The 23,822-nt window shown below is 49.0% G+C and overlaps 1 protein-coding gene across 1 annotated transcript; it reads right to left on the bottom strand.

The window, feature by feature from the left end:
• Nucleotides 1-358: 358 nt before the first annotated feature.
• Nucleotides 359-22,737, bottom strand: LOC133342328 (paired box protein Pax-6-like). The gene is made up of 10 exons (XM_061551420.1): nt 22,656-22,737; nt 22,106-22,236; nt 17,376-17,591; nt 15,094-15,394; nt 14,161-14,328; nt 8,318-8,400; nt 5,546-5,726; nt 5,323-5,420; nt 2,173-2,314; nt 359-444 (listed from the first exon to the last, which is right to left on the bottom strand). The coding sequence occupies exons 1-10, from the start codon at nt 22,666-22,668 to the stop codon at nt 359-361; spliced, it is 1,419 nt and encodes a 472-aa protein (XP_061407404.1). The 5' UTR covers nt 22,669-22,737.
• Nucleotides 22,738-23,822: the final 1,085 nt, after the last annotated feature.

The following is a 23,822-nucleotide window of genomic DNA, read 5'->3' as shown; positions in this document are numbered from 1 at the left end:
TGCACGTGACACGTGATGTGTCGCACGTGACACACGTGACGTGGCGCACGTGGCGTGGTGCACGTGGCGCACGTGGTGCACGTGACGTGGCGCACGTGACACGTGACGTGGCGCACGTGACACGTGACGTGGCGCACGTGACACGTGACGTGGCGTGGCGCACGTGACACGTGACGTGGCGCACGTGACGTGGCGCACGTGGCACGTGACGTGGCACACGTGACGTGGCGCACGTGGCACGTGACGTGGCGCACGTGGGTGGCGCACGTGGCGCGCGCTTCGTTTCAGAGGCGGGGGGAGAGGGGAGCGCGGGGGGACACACACCAAAAAGCCGCTTCGTAGAAAATCTCGCCGGGGCCTACTGGAGCCTGGACCAGTAGTGTGCGAGCTCCTGGTCTCCGCTCGGGATGGAGAGCGGGAAGGAGAGGCCCAGTGACAGCATCCCTACACGGCCGGGGGGGGGGGGGGGGGGACATACGCGGTACTGTTAACTACCTCGCCTGGTATACAGGAGGTCGTGGGTTCGATCCCGACCTTGACGCCTGCTGTATATTTGGAGTTTGCCGTGTCTTTCTCTCATCATCATCACGGTGGCTAGGAGATGTTAACTACCTCGCCTGGTATACAGGAGGTCGCAGGTTCGATCCCGACTCTGACACCTGCTGTGTATTTGGAGTTTGTGTGTGTGTGTCTCTCTCTCTCCCCATGGTCGCGTGGAGTTTTCTCCGGGGTTCTCCCTCCACATTTATAATGATACATTTATAATTATAAATGTGGAGGGACAACGTCACGCGTTTAAGAGTATCAACGTCACGCGTTTAAGAGTATCAACGTCACGCATTTAAGAGTATCAACGTCACGCGTTTAAGAGTATCAACGTCACGCGTTTAAGAGTATCAACGTCACGCGTTTAAGAGTATCAACGTCACGCGTTTAAGAGTATCAACGTCACGCGTTTAAGAGTATCAACGTCACGCGTTTAAGAGTATCAACGTCACGCGTTTAAGAGTATCAACGTAACGCGTTTAAGAGTATCAACGTCACGCGTTCAAGAGTATCAACGTCACGCGTTCAAGAGTATCAACGTCACGCGTTCAAGAGTATCAACGTCACGCGTTCAAGAGTATCAACGTCACGCGTTCAAGAGTATCAACGTCACGCGTTCAAGAGTATTCGGCTGCTGCTAAAAATTGCACGTGACGACGACGACGATGATGATGATGACAAGCCACCACTTCGTTGAGCTATTATTATGTTCCTGGTAAAATAATAACAACAAAATAAACAGTTTAGTTTTGTTTAGTTGCAACGCGAACCGCTGCAAAGCCCCGAACGGTTCACGTGATCGGACGAGGCGATCTCGACGAGGCTGACCTCGTGCTGTCTTTGTGTGACCACGTGACCAGCAGGTGGGGGGGAGGGGCTAGGGGGTTGGGGGCTGTCCTCTCTTACCGTGGGGAGGAGCGGTTTTCGCCCCAAGGTCACGCTGTGGGAACACTGCTCACCGCCGTATAGAAATGTCGCAGTAGAAACGGGGAGGTTTCGGTCTCGAAAACCCCTGCTGTGTTCCTGGTCGCTACAATTAACTTTATATATATATATATATACGTGTATGTGTGAATAGTGAGAGAACAGATTACTGTACCGTTGGATCCCATATGGCTAAAACGATTTAATAAAATAGTAACAATGAAATTTAGTATTCCACACTTGGAATAATCGTTAGCGTGTCAAACCGTCACCTTTGAAATCATCGAGATTGGCAACTAATTTCTTTAAAACTGCTTTTTTGTGTTTAGTTTATTGTCTTTCCAACTATGATACAGCACGCTTGGCTACGTACGGTGCGAAAGAAGTTCGACATACAAGCACGTGGCACTTATTATCATCATCGTACAGCTTGATGGAGAGCTCTCCCAAAGCCCCAAGTCGCTTTGTGTGTACTGTACGTTGAACTTCCTTCGCACCGTATGTAGCCAAGCGTGCTGAATCGGAGTTGCCGGGGGAAGGACACGCGTAACTCATCCAGTCACCCGCCATGCGTTCGGATTCAAAATCTTTGTTGACACGGGAGAAATCCGACGGCCTATAAAGCTCTTCACCCCGCACGCCCCCACGGCCTGTGACGTCACAGCCGGTAGAGGCGGATGGGGGCGGCTCCATTTCGCTCACCTGGGGATCCGGCGTTGGGCGCTCCCATTGGCTGGCTGCCCACGTGCGGTGACGGCTGATTGTTTGAGTACGCTTCGAACCCTCGCATCGGATTGGACGACACCATGCACGAGAAAGTCTGCGTCTGATTGGTGGACGTCGGCTGAGCGAGAGGGGGGGAAATAACCCAGTCTTAGCAACTCATACACGGGACAATTATAACAATGATGAGAACAATGATAATAACATTGATAATAAGGGGCTGTCCATAAATGACGTCACGCGATTTTGAACGATTTTTGACCCTCCCACCCCCTCGTCACACGGCGTCACAAAAAGTCAGACCCCTCCCCTCAAATATGACGTCACAAAGCTCTGCCCCCCCCCCCCCAAAAAATAAAGCATGCTTCAAATCGCTTTAAACTATTGTCATTGTAGTGCGTATTTAATGTGGCGCTGCACTCTGATGTTGTAGGAGAAAACATTTATTCAAAAGGAGGCGTTGGAAAGCTGAAATTTAGCATAAAAATCACTTGAAAATATTCAACGTCTAACTAAAACTGGAGATGTTCAGAATATTATATTGAAATGATATTATAATTATAAAATATTAAAAGTAATTATAACTATAAAAAAAATACTTGAAACTTTGTAGTAGAACGAAGCTAAATGGAGAGTACAATTATCACAATCACATATTCATTACACAGAATTAAAAGCCCTGATAGAATCATTAAAATCTAAATGTTTAATAACAATCGTTTAAAAAAATGTTCAAAATGTATGCTTCTCCATTCTCCCATGGAGAAGCAAAATGCTCCTTCATGGAATAAACAAAAGGTGACCTTAGTACATTTGAATAATCAAATAGTTAATAATGAAAATTATAAAAAAAATAGTGTTGTTATAACAATTCTATATTTATTTAAAGTTGCGCATTTTGATGTGACGTCACATTTCTCAACCCCCCCCCCCCTCGTCACACATCGTCACAAATGTCTGACCCCCCACTCCCTAGGTGCGTGACGTCATTTATGGACGGCCCCTAACAACAGGTTGCAAAGTCGGTCCATTCACCCTTCCCAATATCAAATGCACCCAAAGAGTGATTGTCTTTAATGTGACAGGCTTTTATCCATGCAAATCGAGACAATTGCGCGGGTTATTGGAAGTAATCCTCTTTTTTAAATCCTTTATATTAAGCTCACTTGCTTGCTTGCTTGTGCGCTTACGACCGTGCAAATCTTTCGGTCGTTTTTTAACCCACTTCCCGTGATCCAATCGAGCTGACATTTTGCACACAGACTTTGTTGTGCGTGACAATTTATGTTAGTGAAATTTTTTTCCCAAAATTTTACACTTTTTAGGAAACAAACAATAATATTTAATTACCAATTGCTTAATGGTGGCAGGCAATCATCTGACCCATAAGTGGCAGCCATCTCAAGCCAGAGGACGAGAGGACTCTAGCCGCCCGTTTCAAAGACCAATGTGGGCTGGGTTGTGGCCCATTGAACACGCATATAAAGGATTTATAGTGAAACACTTTGTTTTTACGGGTTACTTTTTTAAATGATCCAAATTTCGGCGGCAGATTTGTGACGCGGGCACCGTCGTTCCGAAAGGCCCACCAGCTGCCCCATCCAACACGAGCGTGTATCGAGCATTGCCCAGTAGTTCTTGCCGAACTCGTTACACGCGCACAATAGAACCACCAATGCCTTGCTGCTAATCTCGTCCAGGAGAATAAACCACCAGCGTCACGTGACACTCCGGTCAACCTCGCAGCAGCAGCAGCAGTGGCGGCGGCTTTTGGCTAAAGCCATCGGACAAAGACGGTCGTTGTCGTCGCGCGCTTCCAGATGCGCTTCTGCGGCCGTCTGGAACGCTCTTCCGATATGAAGAAGCCACTGGGAGCTATTCACTTTTTAAATCCTTTATATTAAGTTCACTTGCTTGCTTGCTTGCGCGCTTACGACCGTGCAAATCTTTCGGTCGTTTTTTAACCCACTTTCCGTGATCCAATCGAGCTGACATTTTGGCACACAGACTCGTTGTGCGTGACAATTTATTTTTGTGAAAATTTTTTGTTTCTAAATTTTCCACTTTTTAGGAAAAAAAATGTTATATTTAATTTCAAATACCAATGTGATAAAAATGAAACTCTTACTCAAGAAAAACATAAATGAATAATAAAATAAAACCGATGCCACGCATATAAAGGATTTATAGTGAAAAACTTTGTTTTTACGGGTTAATTTTTTAAATCATCCAGTTTGTTGTCCTTCCCCCGCACCTCCGTTTAACACGGCTATGCTACGTACGTGCGAAAAAAGTTCAACACGAACACACGTGCACAATCTTGATTCTGAAGCTTTCGTGCCTGCAGGAATCCATACTCTTTGGTTCTTTCGGTAAAGTAACGAAGGTAGAAAATTCATAGATCATGACGGTTGCTTGTGTTGCGTGCGTGTGTGTGTGTGCATGTGTGTGCGTGGGCAAAGTCCCATCGGTGAGCTCCTCCAGCAGGCAAGGCTGCGTTGGCTGGGTCATGTAGCCCGCATGCCCAGTCACTGCATGCCTAAACAGCTTTTGTTCGGCCGGATCGAGGGGGCTAAACGGGCGCGGTACGGACTAGAGAAGAGATGGAGTGATGTGGTACAGGAGGACGTGGAGCTGAGTGGACTTGCCAATGACTGGTACCAGCGGTGTCAAGATCGGCCTCTGTGGAGGAGGCTCGTAAAGGACGCTACTGGGCAGTTGGAGGCAGTCGCCCTCCAACAACAACACAGGGCGGAGGAGCGACGCTCACAACAACGAGCGGAGCGCCGGGTGGCTAAAGCACAGTAAGTTGGTACAGTAGGGGGCACAGGTGGTGCATCAGCCAGTCATCTCGGTCATCTCGGTCAGTCGTCCCGTGGCACCTGGGTCTGCCCCGTGACCTCCTGCCAGCGGGCGTTCGACACTTCACGTGGCCTCGAGGTGCACATGGCCTGGCACAAGCGTCGTGGTGACATCACCGCCACTTAGTGGCGAATGGCGGTTGTTGTTGTTGTGTGTGCGTGCGTACGCGTGTGTGTGTGCGTGTGTGTGTGTGTGTGCGCGTGCGTGTGTGTATGCGTGCGTGTGTGTGTGCGCGTGTGTGTGTACATGTGTGCGCGTGTGCTGCACCTGGCTGGGCAGCCCACCGCCCGGGTAGCTGCTCATGGGGCCCACGGCTCCATAGGCGCCGGGGATGCTCACCGACTCCACGGGGCTCAGCATCTGACCTGCAACGGCCGCTGTGCGTTAGAGCAGTGGCTCCCAACCGGGGTGGATATACGTGGTTCCCAACCGGGTACGTGAGGTTACTTGTCAATCGATAAATCACCTGGGCACGGGAACGCGAGCTCACCTTGTTGCGCGTGCGAGTGGTGGTGGTGCTGCTGGTGCTGGTGCTGGAAGGAGCCGCCGTAGGTCCCCTGGGTGCCGGCGCTCTGCCCGGGGTCGCCTGTGTCCCCGGCGGGCAGCTGCCGCCTCTGGTGCCGCATCTTCTCCTCGCGACGCCACTTGGCGCGACGGTTCGAGAACCACACCTGGGACAGGGACAGGGCGGTGAAAGGTGAACGGTGGCGTGCGGGGGTTCGCGTTGGCGGCGGCGAGGGGGGCGGGTGTGGAATGTATGCATGCACGTTTGAGCTTCTTTCGCGCCGTACGTAGAACGAACGTGGTAATTGCAGGTGCGGGGCGGGGAGGAGAGGGGGTCGGAAACAACAAACTAAACACACAAAGCGGTTCTGAAGAAATTCGTTTTCAATCCACGCGACCTGAACGTGCGTAGCTCCCAGCTGCTTCCCAATATCGGCTGGAGGAGCGACGTTCCGCAGAAGAAGCGTTTACAGCTAAAACCGAAACATGTTTTTTATTTAAATTTCGATTTAAAGCTTTCGTGACTGCAGGGATTCATCTTCTTGGTTCTTTCGGTAAAGTCACGTAGAATGGAAATAATAAAATAATAAAAATTAAACATAACAAAATAATTCTCACGACGTTTCGGCCACAACGCAAGTAGCCGTCCTCAGGTGGAAAACAGGTCTGTCGAGGAGACAGAGTCAGACTCGGCTACTTGCCTCTGTCTACTCGACAGACCTGTTCTCCACCTGAGGACGGCTGCTTGCGTTGTGGCCGAAACGTCGTGAGAATTATTTTATTACGTAAAATTTTTATTGTTTTATTATTTCCATTCTACGTGACTTTACCGAAAGAACCAAGAAGATTTTTTTATTTACTTTACCAGGTCAGGCCAAGCTGAGCTGTCGAGGTTTTTTTTAGGGGGGGGGGGTCAAACATTTGTAAATAAATATATAATTGTTATAACAACACTAATTGTTATAACAACACTCCTACAACGTCAAAGTGCAGCGCCACGTAAAATACGCACTACAATGACAATAGTTTAAAGCGATTTGAAGCATGTTTTATTTTCAAAATGGAAATATGGTTTTGGGGGGGGGGCAGAGCTTTGTGACGTCACATTTGAGGGGGTCTGACTTTTTTTAACGCCGTGTGACGAGGGGGGCGGGGGTCAAAAATCGTCCAAAATCGCGTGACGTCATTTATGGACGGCCCCATATGCACGACGTTGATTCTAAATGTGGAAGGGGAAAAACTAAAAGGGACCCGTAGAAAAATGCAAACTCCAATTGCACAGCAGGCCGCAATGCTCGGAATCGAACTGGCGACCTCGTGCATACCAGGCGAGGTAGTTAACATCTCCTAGCCCATACCCTTAGGGTTTTTTCGGTAAAGTCACGTAGGTAAAAAAATAAAATTAAAATTAATAAAAGTAATAATAAAAATAAAATAATATAATAAATCACGACGTTTCATACTCTTAGGTTTTAGGTAAAGTCACATAGGTAAAAAATAAAATTTTAATTAATAAAAGTAATAATAGAAATAAAATAATAAATCACGACGTTTCGGAGGCAACACAAGTCTCCGTCATCGTGTTGCCTCCGAAACGTCGTGATTTATTATTTTACTTTATTTCTACTATTACTTTTATTAATTTAAATTTAATTTTTTACCTACGTGACTTTAAATTTCGATTTCAAGCTTTCGTGACTGCAGGGCTCATCTTCTTGGTTCTTTCGGTAAAGTCACGTAGAAGGGAAGTAATAAAATAATAAAAATAAAACATAATTAAATAATTCTCACGACGTTTCGGCCACAACGCAAGCAGCCGTCTTCAGGTGGAGAACAGGTCTGTCGGGGAGACAGCGCCTGAATGAAACACCACCACGCTTGGAGCGTATATTTAAGCTGGGTTGGAAGGGGGGAAGGGCGCCTTGACAAAATAATTTGCATATCAAGAGGAATTTAGCATATTTATGGGAAATGCAGATATGTGATTAGCACTGCTTGTGAAATGCGTAGGAGGTGGGCGGGGGGTTTCAAAGTCATATTATGCCCGTGCATTATGCAGGATTAGCAGCATCAAAGGGAGGGAATAGGGGTAGCATTAACTTTACCTAAAACCTAAGAGTATGAATCCTTGCAGTCACGAAAGCTTCACATCTAGAATCTCCTAGCCACCACGGCCAGCCGAAAGCCGTCACTGATGGTCGCGTTGATCGTGTCACGTGTCCTGGACGAGCCCGAACAGCACGAGAAGATTCTAGATTTGAAGCTTTCGTGACTGCAAGGATTCATACTCTTAGTTCTTTCGGTAAAGTCACGTAGGTAAAAAAATGAAATTAAAATTAATAAAAAATAAAAAATAAAAAATCATTGTTTTTATTTTTTATTAATTTTAATTTCATTCAAAAATGTAATTTAAATTTATAAAAAATAAAAACAATAAAATCATTGCTTTTATTTTTTATTAATTTTAATTTCATTCAAAAATTACATTAAAATTAATAAAAATAAAAACAATAAAATAATTGTTTTTATTTTTTATTAATTATAATTTCATTCAAAAATTTAATTAAAATTAATCAAAAATAAAAAAATAAAAATCATTGTTTTTATTTTTTATTCATTTAAATTTCATTCAAAAATTAAATTAAAATTAATAAAAAATCAAAACAATTTTTATTTTTATTTCATTTTTACCTACGTGACTTTACCGAAAGAACTACGAGTATATACAGCACGAGAAGAGAGAGCCCTTCCCCGTTACCTGGATCCTCGCCTCCGGGAGGTCGATTTTCGAAGCCAACCTCTCGCGGGCGAACACGTCGGGGTAGTGCGTCCGTTCGAATTCTACACAAAGACAAAGATCCCCCGTGTAGCCTTTAGACTGTTTAGGGGCAAGTGCTGTTAGCGAATATATATGAGTCACAACGCAAATGCAAAGATCCCCCGTGTAGCCTTTAGACTGTTTGGGGGCAAGTGCTGTTAGCGAGCAGTTATGAGTCACAGGACAAATGCAAAGATCCCCCGTGTAGCCTTTAGACTGTTTGGGGGCACGTGCTGTTAGCGAGCAGTTATGAGTGACAGCACAAATACAAAGATCCCCCGTGTAGCCTTTAGACTGTTTGGGGGCAAGTGCTGTTAGCGAGCAGTTATGAGTCACAGGACAAATGCAAAGATCCCCCGTGTAGCCTTTAGACTGTTTGGGGGCAAGTGCTGTTAGCGAGCAGTTATGAGTCACAGCACAAATGCAAAGATCCACCGTGTAGCCTTTAGACTGTTTGGGGGCACGTGCTGTTAGCGAGCAGTTATGAGTGACAGCACAAATGCAAAGATCCCCCGTGTAGCCTTTAGACTGCTGGGGGCAAGTGCTGTTAGCGAGCAGTTATGAGTCACAGCACAAATACAAAGATCCCCCGTGTAGCCTTCAGGCTGTTTGGGGCAAGTGCTGCTAGCGAAGGTCTATGAGTCACAACACAAATACAAAGATCCCCCGTGTAGCCTTCAGACTGTTTGGGGCAAGTCCTGTTAGCGAAGGTCTATGAGTCACAACACAAATACAAAGATCCCCCGTATAGCCTCCAGACTGTTTAGGGCAAGTGCTGCTAGCGAAGACCTATGAGTCATAACACAAAAGCAAAGATCCCCCGTATAGCCCTGTAGAGTGTTTGGGGCAAGTCCTGTTAGCGAAGGTCTATGAGTCGCAACACAAATACAAAGATCCCCCTTATAGACTTCAGACTGTTTAGGGCAAGTGCTCTTAGCGAGTACCTATGAAGGTCGGCACGGCACACGAGATGGTGGGTGGCCAACACCACGCCCGGCCGCCTTTGTCTCCCCAGTGGCGATATTTTACACACCGCACCAGCTACTCATTTCAGGCTGAGTCGACCTCGGTGAGGCCCAGGACCGGCTCAGATAATCGTCACTGGGTGTGGGCCGTGAGCGGGAATCGAACTCGGGACGCTGGATTCACCGACGCTAACCGCTAACCGCTTCCCACAACACACACGCGCACTCACACACGTGTGCAGGGATTCACAGACGCTACATTGACAGCTTAGGCCGGTGATGTCACACTGCCTTGTGGAACACCAACAAAGGCCACACTGCTAATGAGCTCTCAATGGACCGGGCTTTTACGGATTGAGATCGAGCTCGCAGAGAGACGAAAAGAGAAACAAGGAGCGAATGGGGTCAGTTTCTTCTGTCTGGCCTCTATTTCACATTGCTATGGGGAAGGGCCGTTGCCTGAAACGTCACCTGTTCTATATGTTTTCCCCTATAAGGCTACATGCGTGCGCGCGCACACGTAGTTGTTGTTGTTGACGAGTGTGTTTATAATTCTTTGTTAATTGTGCTTCTGCAGTGCTTACAAAGGGGTAGCATCATCAGCATCAGCAGCATCATCATCAGCATCATCATCAGCAGCAGCGGCAAGTGATTGGCATCGTCTGGGGTTGTCTCAAGGTACAAAATTTAGTGCATTACACCGGGGGGGGGGGGGGGGGGGGGGGGGGGACGACCAACGGATAAGGAGGTCAAGAGGTGACTTTGTGTGAGCAACAAAGACAGAGAGAGAGAGACAGAGAGGGCGGAGCGGGCGGGGGGGTTTATGGGCAACGTAAAAACTGCTTTGGAAAAGTGGGCAGGTTCACTTTTAGTGCTCAAGGAGATGGGTGTGCGTGTGTGTGTGTGCGTGTGTGTGTGTGCGTGTGTGGTGTGTGCGTGTGTGTGTGCGCGTGTGTGTGCGTGTGTGCGTGTGTGTGTGTGTGGTGCGTGTGTGCGTGTGCGCTGGAGTAATATCCGTGCTTGTGTGCGCGTGTGTGCGTGTGTGTGTGTGGTGTGTGTGTGCATGTGTGCGTGTGTGTGTGCGTGCGTGTGTGTGCGGGTGCTGGAGTAATATCCGTGCTTGCGTGTGTGTGTGCGTGTGTGTGCGTGCATGTGTGCGTGTGTGTGTACGTGTGCGTGTACGTGTGTGTGTGCGTGTGTGTGCGTGTATGTGCGTGCGTGTGTGTGCGTGCGTGTATGTGCGTGTGTGTGTGTGCGTGTGTGTGCATGTGTACGTGTGTGTGTGCGTGTGTGCCTTTGTCTTTGGGGCGGTAGTTTAGTGGCGGTTAGCGCTACGAACCCGACGAGCCGAGTTCGATTCCCGCTCACGGCCACCGCCAACACCGGTGTCAGGATTATCTGAACCGGTTCCTGGGCCTCCCCTGGGTCGACTCAGCCTCAAACGAGTTCCCTGGTGCGGTGCGTAAAAACACCGCCACTCGGGAGACAAAGGCGGCCGGGTGTGCGTGGTGCTGGCCAACCTACCGCCTCCTGTGCCACTAGGTGCTCGCTACTCGCTACGTAACAACACTTGCCACAACAGTTGCCTTTGCGGATCAGACGAGGCTCAACTTCTGGTCACGAAGTGTCCAGAAGAGGATGCCGTGTGGCCTCGGAATTGAAGTGCCATGGGGGGGGGGGCGGGTTTGGGGAATTGCGAGGACATTTCATGGCCGGATAGGCCCAAAAGCAACTTGAGCGGTTTTCGAATTCGAACACGGCTGGAAATCGCCCGCACACAAGGGGGGAGAGGTAGCAACGGGAGGGGCTGGAACCTTTGCGCGATTGCATGGCGGCTGTTGAGAGCAGTGGGGCTTTTTCTTCTTCTTAGCCTGGGGATGCACGCAACGCTCCTGGGAGTGCGAGATGCCCCTTTTCTGGGGGTGGCGAGACACGGGCCAGATTGATTCCGCAGGTAAAATAATCGAAAGCACAACTTAAGCACGTAAAGTGCGACTTACTTTGTTTCATCAAACCCCTCTGTATTCTTGGTTCTTTCGGTGAAGTCACGTAGAAGGGAAATAATAAAAGAAGAAAAAGAACACAATAAAATTCTCACGACTTTTTATTTCTGCTGTGGGTTTCACACCTGATGACGATGATTGCTTGTGTTGCAATCGAAACGTCGTGAGAATTTTATTGTTTAATTTTTATTATTTTATTATTTCCTTCTAACGTGACTTTTCCCGAAAGAACCCTGCAGTCACGAAAGCTTTAAATCGAAACCCCTCTGTGTTTATTAACACCCTACATTGAGAACAAAAGTGGGGGCAGGCAGCAGAAAAAGTTAAGAACCGCTGCTTTCAATTATTTCAGCCGCTATGAATTTCCACGTGCCGGTCTGCCATCCCGTTGCGCTGTCACGTGGTGTGGCCTGATCATAAATGACGTCACGCGATTTTGGACGATTTTTGAACCCCCCCCCCCCCCCTCGTCACACGGCGTCACAAAAAGTCAGACCCCCCCCCCTCAAATATGACGTCACAAAGCTCTGCCCCCCCCCCCCCCAAAAAAAAACTATATTTTCATTTTGAAAATAAAACATGCTTCAAATCGCTTTAAACTATTGTCATCGTAGTGCGTATTGAATGTGGCGCTGCACTCTGATGTTGTAGGAGAAAACATTTATTAAAAAGTCAATTTAATTAAGTAGAACGTGTTGTCTATATTTATTTAAAGTTGCACATTTTGATGTGACGTCACATTTCTCTCAACCCCCCCCCCCTCGTCACACATCGTCACAAATATCTGACCCCCACCCCGACCCCCAGGTGCGTGACGTCACTTATGGACGGCCCCTACTTGGTCAAACATTTTCTCCTACGCTGAACTCCTTTGTATTGTTTGTTGTTGTGACTTTCTGAGCCCGTGCCCTTCCTGGACATCTGAGAATAAAGATAACTTCATAGCTCATCGGATTCCTGCTGCAGTGCGACTGCCGAATTCTGATTGTGACTGAGAGAGTGGCACGGAGTGGTTTTTGTTGAGCCCGAGGGAAGCCCTGACGCCAAGTGGTGGAGATATTGCGGCAGCTGACCTCGAAGGTCAGATTCAACTTTGAAGGATTGAAGCCACGGTGATGAGTGGCAAAACTATTCATTTCATTTGACCAGGCAAGGCACGCTGAGCCATAAAGCTCTTTTTTAAAAATCCTTTATATTAAGTTCACTTGCTTGCTTGCGTGCTTGCGTGCTTGCTTGCTTAGGACCATGCAAATCTTTCGGTCATTTTTTAACCCACTTCCCGTGATCCAATCGAGCTGACATTTTGCACACAGACTCGTTGTGCGTGACAATTAATTTTCGTGAAAAAAAATTTCTCCTAAATTTTACACTGTTTAGGGAATTTTTTAAAAATATTTATTTACCAATTGCTTAATGGTGGCAGACAATCATCTGACCCATAGGTGGCAGCCATCGCAAGCCAGAGGACGAGAGGACTCTAGCCGCCACGCATATAAAGGATTTATAGTGAAAAACTTGGTTTTTACGGGTTATACTTTTTCTTCTTTCAAACTCGACCTGGCTGTGACAAATTGACAGCTCAACGAAGTTGTCTTTAATCACGTGGACATTCACAGCAGCCAAACACTCTAAACGCGTGACGCTCGTTCTAAACGTGGAAGGAAAAGGCCGTAGGAGGCCGGAGAAAAATCCACACGGCCACGAGGAGTGACAGAGAGAGAGACACCGCAAACTCCAAATGTACAGCAGCAGGCGTCAGGGTCGGGATCTAACCCACGACCTCCTGCATACCGGGCGAGGTTGTTAACATCTCCTAGCCACCGTGATGATGATGGCCGCGCACTAAAGTCCACCAGGGTTTCCACCAGTGTCCAACGAAGAGTGCTGCGCTCGTACGAGCGCCTCCACCCGCACCTTTCTCCACCACCACCACCCCCACCTCGCCCCCCCCCGCACCTTTCTCCACCACCACCACCACCTTGCCCCATCCCCCCCCCCCCGCACCTTTCTCCACCACCACCACCCCCCCCACCCCCCCCCCGCACCTTTCTCCACCACCATCCCCCCCCGCACCTTTCTCCACCACCACCACCCCCCCCACCCCCCCCCCACCGCACCTTTCTCCACCACCATCCCCCCCCGAACCTTTCTCCACCACCACCCCCCCCACCCCACCTCGCCCCCCCCCCCCGCACCTTTCTCCACCACCACCACCACCCCCCCCCCCCCACCGCACCTTTCTCCACCACCATCCCCCCCCGCACCTTTCTCCACCACCACCACCACCCCCCCCCCCCACCGCACCTTTCTCCACCACCATCCCCCCCCGCACCTTTCTCCACCACCACCACCACCCCCCCACCCCACCTCGCCCCCCCCCCCGCACCTTTCTCCACCACCACCACCACCCCCCCCCCCCCCCCCACCGCACCTTTCTCCACCACCATCCCCCCCCGCACCTTTCTCCACCACCACCACCACCCCCCCCCCCACCGCACCTTTCTCCACCACCATCCCCCCCCGCACCTTTCTCCACCACCACCACCACCCCCCCCCCACCGCACCTTTCTCCACCACCATCCCCCCCCGCACCTTTCTCCACCACCACCCCCCCACCCCACCTCGCCCCCCCCCCCCCCGCACCTTTCTCCACCACCACCACCTACCACCACCCCCCCCCCCCCCCCCCCCACCGCACCTTTCTCCACCTACCATCCCCCCCCGCACCTTTCTCCACCACCACCCCCCCACCCCACCTCGCCCCCCCCCCCCGCACCTTTCTCCACCACCCCCCACCCCACCCCCCACCCCGCACCTTTCTCCAGCGCCTGTATCTGCTGGTGGGTGAAGGAGGTGCGGTTGCGCTGCAGCTTCCGCTTGAGCTGCAGCCTCATCTGGACGTCGTCGGAGTCCTCGGCGGAGGACGCGGTGCTGCCTCCCCCGCCCAGCTCCCGGTAGCCCGACTCGCCGCACCCCTCCAGCTCTGGCGGGGGGGGGGGAGGTGGGGGGGGGGGAATTAGGGGGGGTTAGAGAGGGGGGGGCGCTCGTGGTCAGCAGCTTGCAGCAGTGGTAGCAGCAGTAGTAGCAGCAGTGGCAGCAGTGGCAGCAGCAGTGGTAGCAGCAGCAGCAGTGGTAGCAGTGACAGCAGCAGCAGTGACAGCAGCAGCAGTGGCAGCAGCAGTGGTAGCAGCAGCAGCAGCAGCAGTGACAGCAGCAGCAGTGACAGCAGCAGCAGTGGCAGCAGCAGTGGTAGCAGCAGTGGTAGCAGCAGCAGCAGTGGCAGCAGTGACAGCAGCAGTGACAGCAGCAGTGGCAGCAGCAGTGGTAGCAGCAGCAGCAGTGGCAGCAGTGACAGCAGCAGCAGTGACAGCAGCAGCAGTGGCAGCAGCAGCAGCAGTGACAGCAGCAGCAGTGACAGCAGCAGCAGTGGCAGCAGCAGTGGTAGCAGCAGCAGCAGTGGCAGCAGTGACAGCAGCAGCAGTGACAGCAGCAGCAGTGACAGCAGCAGTGACAGCGGCAGCAGCAGCAGTGGTAGCAGCAGTGGCAGCAGTGACAGCAACAGCGGCAGCAGCAGTGACAGCAGCAGCAGCAGTGGTAGCAGCAGTGGCAGCAGTGACAGCAGCAGTGACAGCAACAGTGACAGCAGCAGCAGTGGCAGCAGCAGTGACAGCAGCAGCAGTGGCAGCAGCAGCGGCAGCAGCAGCAGCACCAGCAGGCGAACGTCCGTCCCGTGCGCCGCGGCGCTCACCGAAGGCGCCGTCCCCAGCGGCGGCCGCGGCGCTACCGCAGGCCACCCAGCCGAGCTTGGAGGCCCAGGGGCCCGCGGCCGGGCCGCCGAGCAGCGGCCCAGCGGCGTCGCCGTGGCCCGGCGGGTGAGGAGCCGAGGAGGGGGGGGCGGGGGGGGCCCCCCACGCCTTGCCCCCTGCGCCCTCGGGGCACGGGTGGAGGCCCGCGTCGTGCAGGCCGCCGCCCCCGCCGGCAGCGAGCAGGAGGTGGTGGTGGTGCTTGTCGCTGGAGATGTTGCGCAGCACTCGGTTGATGGACGACACCTGCGAGCGGAGGGGTGGAGACGCGTGGCGTTGAGGGTCACCACCAGCAGACGCCCACCGCCGTCTCGTGTCGCGCGCGATGGGATTCTTTGTTGTCATTCAGCACGACCCCGCGCGCACGCGTGCGGCTACGGTCGAAACGCGGTTTGGCTACGCGCCGTGGCCAAAGAAGTTCAGTGTACATGGAGTCGCACAGAGACCCATAGACTCACACAGAGACCCATAGACTCATACAGAGACCCATAGACTCAGACAGAGACACATAGACTCATACAGAGACCCATAGACTCACACAGAGACCCATAGACTCATACAGAGACCCATAGACTCACACAGAGACCCATAGACTCACACAGAGACCCATAGACTCATACAGAGACACATAGACTCAGACAGAGACACATAGACTCACACAGAGACCCATAGACTCACACAGAGACCCATAGACTCACACAGAGACCCATAGACTCATACAGAGACCCATAGACTCACACAGAGACACATAGACTCATACAGAGACCCATAGACTCATAGAGACCCATAGACTCAGACAGAGACCCATAGACTCATACAGAGACCCATAGACTCATACAGAGACCCATAGACTCACACAGAGACCCATAGACTCATACAGAGACCCATAGACTCACACAGAGACCCATAGACTCAAACAGAGACCCATAGGCTCACACAGAGACCCATAGACTCCGAGACTCATACAGAGACCCATAGACTCATACAGAGACCCATAGACTCGCACAGAGACCCATAGACTCCGAGACTCAGACAGAGACCCATAGACTCATACAGAGACCCATAGACTCGCACAGAGACCCATAGACTCATACAGAGACCCATAGACTCCCTCCCTCTCCATATACTCACACAGAGACCCATAGACTCTACACCCCCCAAACCCCCCACTCCCCCCACTCCCCCCCATTCCCCTACTCCCCCCAAACCCCCCACCCCCCCCCCCCCCCCAGTAATATTTTCAAAAGGAAAACAAAGTTAAATAAAAAATAAAATGTATTTTTCACAAGGCTAACGACAAATAAAATTCACCAACTAAATCACTTTTCACCCAATCTCTGGAAGCCAACTGGGCCGCAGCCCCCTAAAGCCCCCCGTCCTTAACTACTGGCGGAGCCAGTGGGGGAGGGGGGGGCACGTGTCCCCTCAATGATCCGATCGAAATCGCTAATTTGATCGGATCATTGGGGTTTATTAGTAATACATCGGTATTTTGAGACCCCCACTGCCACTGTGTAGCATATTATTATGACGTGCCAGGGACTCTATGAGATGGTAGGACAATAGTCTGAGTGCATAATTGGCAATAAGTAACGGCAAAGCGGTTGTAAGCGACTCACAGAATTGTGTGCAAGTTGCGTCTACAGTACACGACTTCCCTGAAGGCATCAACACCTTCAGCGAGCGCGATGCTGATCACACAACGCGGTTCGAATTTGACCCTCGATCGACGGCTGCGCCAACGCCGCACACGCCTCGAACAAAAAGCAAGGGACAAGTCCTCACTTACTAACAACTCCTCTATCATGTCTCATTGCTGGAGGGGCTGCCCCCCCCCTACATGGAAATCCTGACCTCAACCCAGCCCTGCCCCACCACCCACCCCCTCCTCCCTCGGAGCCGACGATGTTTGGAGAATTTTCGATTTAAAGCTTTCGTGACTGCAGGGATTCATCGTCTTGGTTTTTTCGGTAAAGTCATGTAGAAGGGAAGTAATAAAATAATAAAAATAAAACATAATAAAATAATTCTCACGAGGTTTCGGCCACAACACAAGCAGCCGTCTTGCATTGTGGCCGAAACATCGTGAAAATTATTTGATCACGTTTTATTTTTATTATTTCATTACTTCCCTTCTACGTGACTTTACCGAAAAAGCCAAGAAGATGTTTGGAGACCGTGGTGGTGGTGGTGGGGTGGGTGGGGCATGGCGGAAGGCGCCACTCACGCTGGGCAGTGTGTCGGGTCCGCACGCACCGTCGGCGAGAAGGCGGTCGCGGATCTCCCACGCGAATATCGAGGGACAGTCCCTCTTGAGGGCGGCGATGCGGCCCACGACCGCCGGCGTGGCGACGCGCGGCTTGCTGCCGCCGATGGCGCGCGGGCGGATGGAGCCCGTCTCGTAGTAGCGGCCCAGGATCTTGCTCACACAGCCGTTGGAGACCTGGGGGGGGGGGGGGGGGCAGCAATGGGCGTAGCGGCGATGTCATCGGGCCGATGAAGAAAGCGGTGGTGGTGTTGGGGTGGGGGGCGATCGGGTCAGTCAGGGGGGCCCCGGCAAAATCTGTTCTTATCCTGTGACAGAGGTCGCAACCGGGTACCCGATACCCGTACCCTACCCGATACCCGTACCCTACCCGATACCCAGCTACCCGTACCCGTACCCGGCCGGGTAGCCGTTAGCGACCCTGGTGCGGCCGGGTACGGGTACGGGTAGGTCGTGAGTCACTGGTGAGTAACCGTTTGTCACTCATTTCGGGTAGGGTACGGGTACGGGTAGGGTACGGGTACCCATTTGCGACCCTGGTGCGGCCAGGTACGAGTAAGGAATAAAAACCCGTTTGTGACCTCTGTCCTGTGACCACGGCGGTGGTAGCTGCGCTCCAGAAGAAGAACGCAACTACCGCAAGCTGTGGGATGAATAATATATAACGCGTGAGGATGCGTACGACGGGGCCTGAGCAAAGACCCGGGGCGCGTGGGTCGCATCTCGAATCACGCAGCAGCATCCCGATGCCCGGGGCGATGCTACGCCGAGGCAGCCGTACGTCCGCTCGCTCCCGCCTCGCGTAGTTCAGGTTCGCTCGATGAAGATTGTGGAGCACATTTTACGAAGAATGTGTTCCCCAATACATGAATAGCGCTGTATCCGATTCGCGTTATGAAAACAACACGCGGCGTTGCAGGAGAACAGTCCGCATTTGTTTCGATTTAAAGCTTTTTTCGTGACTGCAGGGATTCATCTGCTTGGTTCTTTCGGTAAAGTCACGTAGAAGGGAAGCAATAAAATAATAAAAATAAAACATAATAAAATATTTTATTATGTTTTATTTTTATTCCTAATAAAATTATAAAAATAAAACATAATAAAATATTTTATTATGTTTTATTTTTATTATTTTATTACTTCCCTTCTACGTGACTTTACCAAGAAGATGAGTCCGCATTTGATTTGTCTCGCACCTGGGAGGCTCTTTGATGCTGCAAATCCTGCATAATGCACGGGCATATTATGACTTTGAAACCCCCCGCCCACCTCCTACGCATTCCACAAGTAATGACTAACCCCATATCTGAATTTTTCCCATAAATATGGTAAAATCCTCTTGATATGCAAATTATTTTGTCAAGGCGCTCTTCCCCCTCCAACCCAGCTTAAAAATACGCTGCCAAGCGTGGTGGTGTTTCATCAGACGCTGTCTTTCCGACAAACCTGGTCTTCACCTGAGGACGGCTGCTTGCGTTGTGGCCGAAACGTCGTGAGAATTATTTTATTATGTTTTATTTTTGTTATTTTATTATTTCCCTTCTACGTGACTTTACCGAAAGAACCAAGAAGACCTGGAAGGCTCCCTTTGCCCCACCAATCAGATCGCGTCGTTGCGCTCACAGTCTCGAACATCTAACGCTGTAGTGGTGGCGCTCCGCTTCCTTGCCAACATGCAGCCCCACTGGGGCTGCTTTTATTGAACTCACTTTGTCTGTTGTATCCTCAACTCTGTCTGTTGTCGTAACCTCAAATCTTGTAACTCAATTTGAACCCGCTTCCCAATGTGGTATCGACTGCAAACTTGGTATACGTATGTCATACTGATGACAATACCATATTCTATCATAAAAAATAAAATATGTATATATTAAGCAATCTTTTTTACATGTTATGTTTCGGCTTGGGTCTAACTGTCCACGCTCAACTCACGTTGGCTGTAAATCACCAAGGCCCCTTACGTTATGGCAAGCTTCGGGGCCACTTCCTGGAGTCGTGGAGTTCTGCCATTATGAGTAGGGCACATTTCATTAAAGCGTGTTTTTAAAAAACGTATTTTTAAATATTACTTTTACAATATCACGTTACCGCTCTAAATAACTGCAAATAAAATGTGATACGTAAATGAAAGGGTGTTCATGAAATACAAATGGAACCCTCGTTTTAAATAAAAAAAAAAAACTTTTACGCTTTTGAAAATATCTCTCATGGTGCTTGTCAAGGGGACGGGGGGGGGGCACCTCGTAGCTTTGGCCACCAGGGAGGGGCCAAAGCACCCCCCTGCCCCCACTGCTGTCACGTGGGGGAGTCATTGGGGGAGGGGCGGGGGGGGTGTAGATGGTCAGGGCGGTAGCGGGCCTGCCTGCCAGCGGGGTCCGAGGGTTCGCAATCGTTGAGCGATTTTAAGTTGAAGATAGAAACTTATCTTCTTGGCCCTTTCGGGAAAGTCACGTTGATAGGAAATAAAAAAAAAAAATAATAAAGTAAATAAAATTTACTATAAATAAAAATAAATTGAAAATAATTAATATAAATTATCTCCGCCTGATGAAGACCGCTTGTGTTGCGATCGAAACGTCGTGGGTTTTTTGCTTTCATTATTTTAAATTTATTATTTTACATTTTTATTTTATTACAATTTTTTTTTTATTTTCTCTCTACGTGACTTTACCGAAAGAACCAAGGCTATGAATTCGTGCAGTCACGAAAGTTTTAAGTCAAGAGGAGCATAAACCACCATCACGCGAACTCCAGCGGCTTTGGCTAAGCCATCGGACAAAGGCAGGCGGTCACCGCGTCACGCGCTTCAGATGCGCATTCTGCGGCCGTCTGGAACGCTCTTCTCTCCGATATCAGGAAGCCACTGGAGCTACGGCACTTTTAAATCATCATCTAGATTGACAAAGTTATTTGTTCAGAAGTGTTTTTTTGTGTTTAGTTTGTGCTGTCCTTCCCCACGCACCTCCGATTGGCATGGTTGGCTACGTACGGTGCGAAATAAGTTCAACGTGCGTAGATAACAAACCTGTCATATTTTTCATTTTAAAGCCATGGTGCTATTGACAAATGTGTTTTTCATTATCGTCGCTATTAACGCACGAACGCCTTTCAACCTTAGTGAGCATTCAAAGAGGGGTCACCAAGGAACTGTTCCCCAACGTGTCAAACCCTCCCCACAGTTTTGCTTTGTCTTGAATCGAATGTTGTCGACAATTATGGCACTCCCAAGAAGGCCGTATGACCGATGGGATACGTAAACAAAAACATGTATTTCGATTTAAAGCTTTCGTGACTGCAGGGATTCATCTTCTTGGTTCTTTCGGTAAAGTCACGTAGAAGGGAAATAATAAAATAACAAAAATAAAATAATAAAAATAAAACATGTTTTATTTTTATTATTTTATTTGTTCCCTTCTACGTGACTTTACCGAAAGAACCAAGAAGACAAAAACATATAGTCCAATATACATCTTCAATACAGGTTTTTTTGGTCCGGTTAGATCGCGTAAGTATAAATGTGTCGTTCAACCCGCCACCACACGACACAGCCAATTAGTAAGATTTGTCACGGAAACAAAACGTGCCGATTCGTTACTAGTCCAGCACACCAGTGTGTCGAAGAGTGGCGGGTTCAGCGACACATTTATATTTACGCGATCTAACCCCCCAAACAAAAAACTCTATTATGGATGATATTGGTCGCGAAAGCCTTTTTTCTTTCCACCACCACCACCACCACAACGCTCACGATCGTGTGGAGTGATCATGTGGAGTGATCCCCAGAGGGGTGGCATTCTTACCCCGCTACTCATGGCGCAAATTAATGATCGGCACGGCTCATCCAGCTCGACGTCAGTAGACCGGCGACTTACGAAAGTGAGACGAGAATGTACGAGCCTTGCCTGCGTGTAACGAATATTGCAGGCGAGATCTAATAGGGAATGTTGCACGTGAACTATTTAATTTGGAATATTCCAGGGGAGATATTTAATTTTGAATATTCCAGGGGAGATATTTAATTTGGAATTTCCCAGGTGAGATATTATACGAGGGAATGTTGCAGGTGAGCTATTTAATTTGGAATATTCCAGGGGAGATATTTAATTTTGAATTTTCCAGGTGAGCTATTTAATTTGGAATATTCCAGGTGAGATATTTAATTTGGAATATTCAAGGCGAGATATTATACGAGGGAATGTTGCAGGTGAGCTATTTAATTTGGAATATTCCAGGGGAGATATTTAATTTTGAATTTTCCTGGTGAGATATTACGAGAGGGAATATTTAAGCTGAGATATTTTTATTTAGGAATATTTAAGGTGAGATATCATTCCCAAATATTTGAATTTCTCATTTACTTGATACAGCAAGCGTGCTGTGACGGTTCCACCTGAAGACGGAAGCTTGTGTTGCCTCCGAAACGTCGTGATTTTTATTTTATTTTAATTTAATTTTACTTTTATTAATTTTAATTTTAATTTTTTACCTACGTGACTTTACCGAAAAAACCTAAGAATATGAATCCTTGCAGTCACGAAAGCTTCAAATCTAGAACCCAACAATCCAGTTTCGATATTGCCATTAGGAATATTGCCGGGTGATTTATGAACATTGTGAATATTCCGGGTGAGATGTAATAAATGAATAAGTAAATAAATACAGGTACATCGCACTCCTGTGGGCTCTCTCACCTGCAGTAGGCGGGAGATGTCACAGGGCCTGGCCCCGCTGTGAGCCAACTCGATTATCCGGTGCCGCGTGGAATCCGGCAACGGACGTCCGTTCACGAACATTCCGCCCAGCTGATTAACCCCGCTGTGACCTAATTCATTATCACAACAACAACAACGACAACAACAACGACATCATCTTGGTTCTTTCGGTAAAGTCACCTAGAAGGGAAATAATAAAATAATAATAATAAAACATAATAAAATAATAAAAATAAAACATAATAAAATAATCAAAAATAATAAATAATTCTCACGACGTTTCGGCCACAACGCAAGCATCCGTCCTGCGTTGTGGCCGAAACGTCGTGAGAATTATTTAATTACGTTTTATTTGTATTATTTTATTATTTCCCTTCTAAGTGACTTTACCGAAAGAACCAAGAAGATGAATCCCTGCAGTCACGAAAGAAGCTTTAAATCGAAACAACAACGGCAATTAAAATGAGACAACATCTGAAAGTGTAGCCTCGCTTAAGTGCTTCTTGCCCCCAACGCAGGTGCCACTTGCCTTTTTGATACATGGGCGTCTGTTTACAGCATCGGGGTGATGCCTCACGTGGAGTCCTCCAACGACACGAGGAGGAGGAGGAGGATGAGGACGGCCTGGAGACACGTGGAGCAGAAGGCGCACCACGTGTTAGGCAGGTGTGGCACATTAGGAATGGATCACTCTTTTAAGTATGTCCTTGTGCAGCAAGGGAGTAGAGTGTGGTTCTGTGAAAGTCCTGATGTGCTGTGCAGTGCATCAATGCGTGTGTGTACAGCAGCATGTGAGGACTGAGTCGGGCCTGTAGGTAGCTGGCAGGGTTATTGATTGACTGCGCGGATATACCAGTCACATGGTTAATGGCGGCTCGGGCGCAAGGCTGGTTGTAACACACGTGTTGTTGCATTTTACAGAGTGACGGTGCTGTTCTTCCCAAGATTAATATTAACCACAATAAATAAATGTGCTTGCCCTCGATTTGGAGCACCTGCCCACGTCCTTCATTTCGAGTGTGCAACACAGGTGGAACGTGTAGTGTCGTCATCGACGTCGCACGTGGAGCAGAAGTCACACCACGTGTTAGGCAGGCCGAGTGTGTAGTGTCGTCATCGACGTCGCACGTGGAACAGAAGTCGCACCACGTGTTAGGCAGGTGGAACGTGTCGTCATCGACGTCTCCATCATCAACACGATCACCATCTTCATCGTCGTCATTGTGTCGTCGTCATTGTCAAAATGTCTCAATGCGCCATGAACAGGATCGAACATCTGCATGTAAGTGGTGTATATATATACACACAAGCTACTACATATCTCATTATCATTATTCCACGATAGTGACACATAGGTAAGATGCAACTATATTGGGCTATACAGTATATCGATATACTGTATATTTGTATATAAATATACAGTATATACCACAATGGCACTATATCGTGGTGTGTATATTTTGGGGCTAGCAGTATTCTGTATAAAAATACCGATCTACATATATGTACACATCACACCGCTTAAAGTGGTGTATATATTTTGGGGCTATCAGTATTCTGTGTTTATATATACACCACTAAATATTAATGTATGTATGTCAACATCATACCACTATATTGCGGTGTGTATATATTGCGGCTCGCAGTATTTTCTATATATATAAATCGCTAAATATATGTACACATCCCACGGCTA

Source organism: Lethenteron reissneri, chromosome 2, assembly GCF_015708825.2.
Source record: "Lethenteron reissneri isolate LAM-NWPU_2019-01 chromosome 2, ASM1570882v1, whole genome shotgun sequence".
Lineage (NCBI taxonomy): Eukaryota > Metazoa > Chordata > Hyperoartia > Petromyzontiformes > Petromyzontidae > Lethenteron > Lethenteron reissneri.
This window is presented reverse-complemented; position numbering and strand designations above follow the sequence as displayed.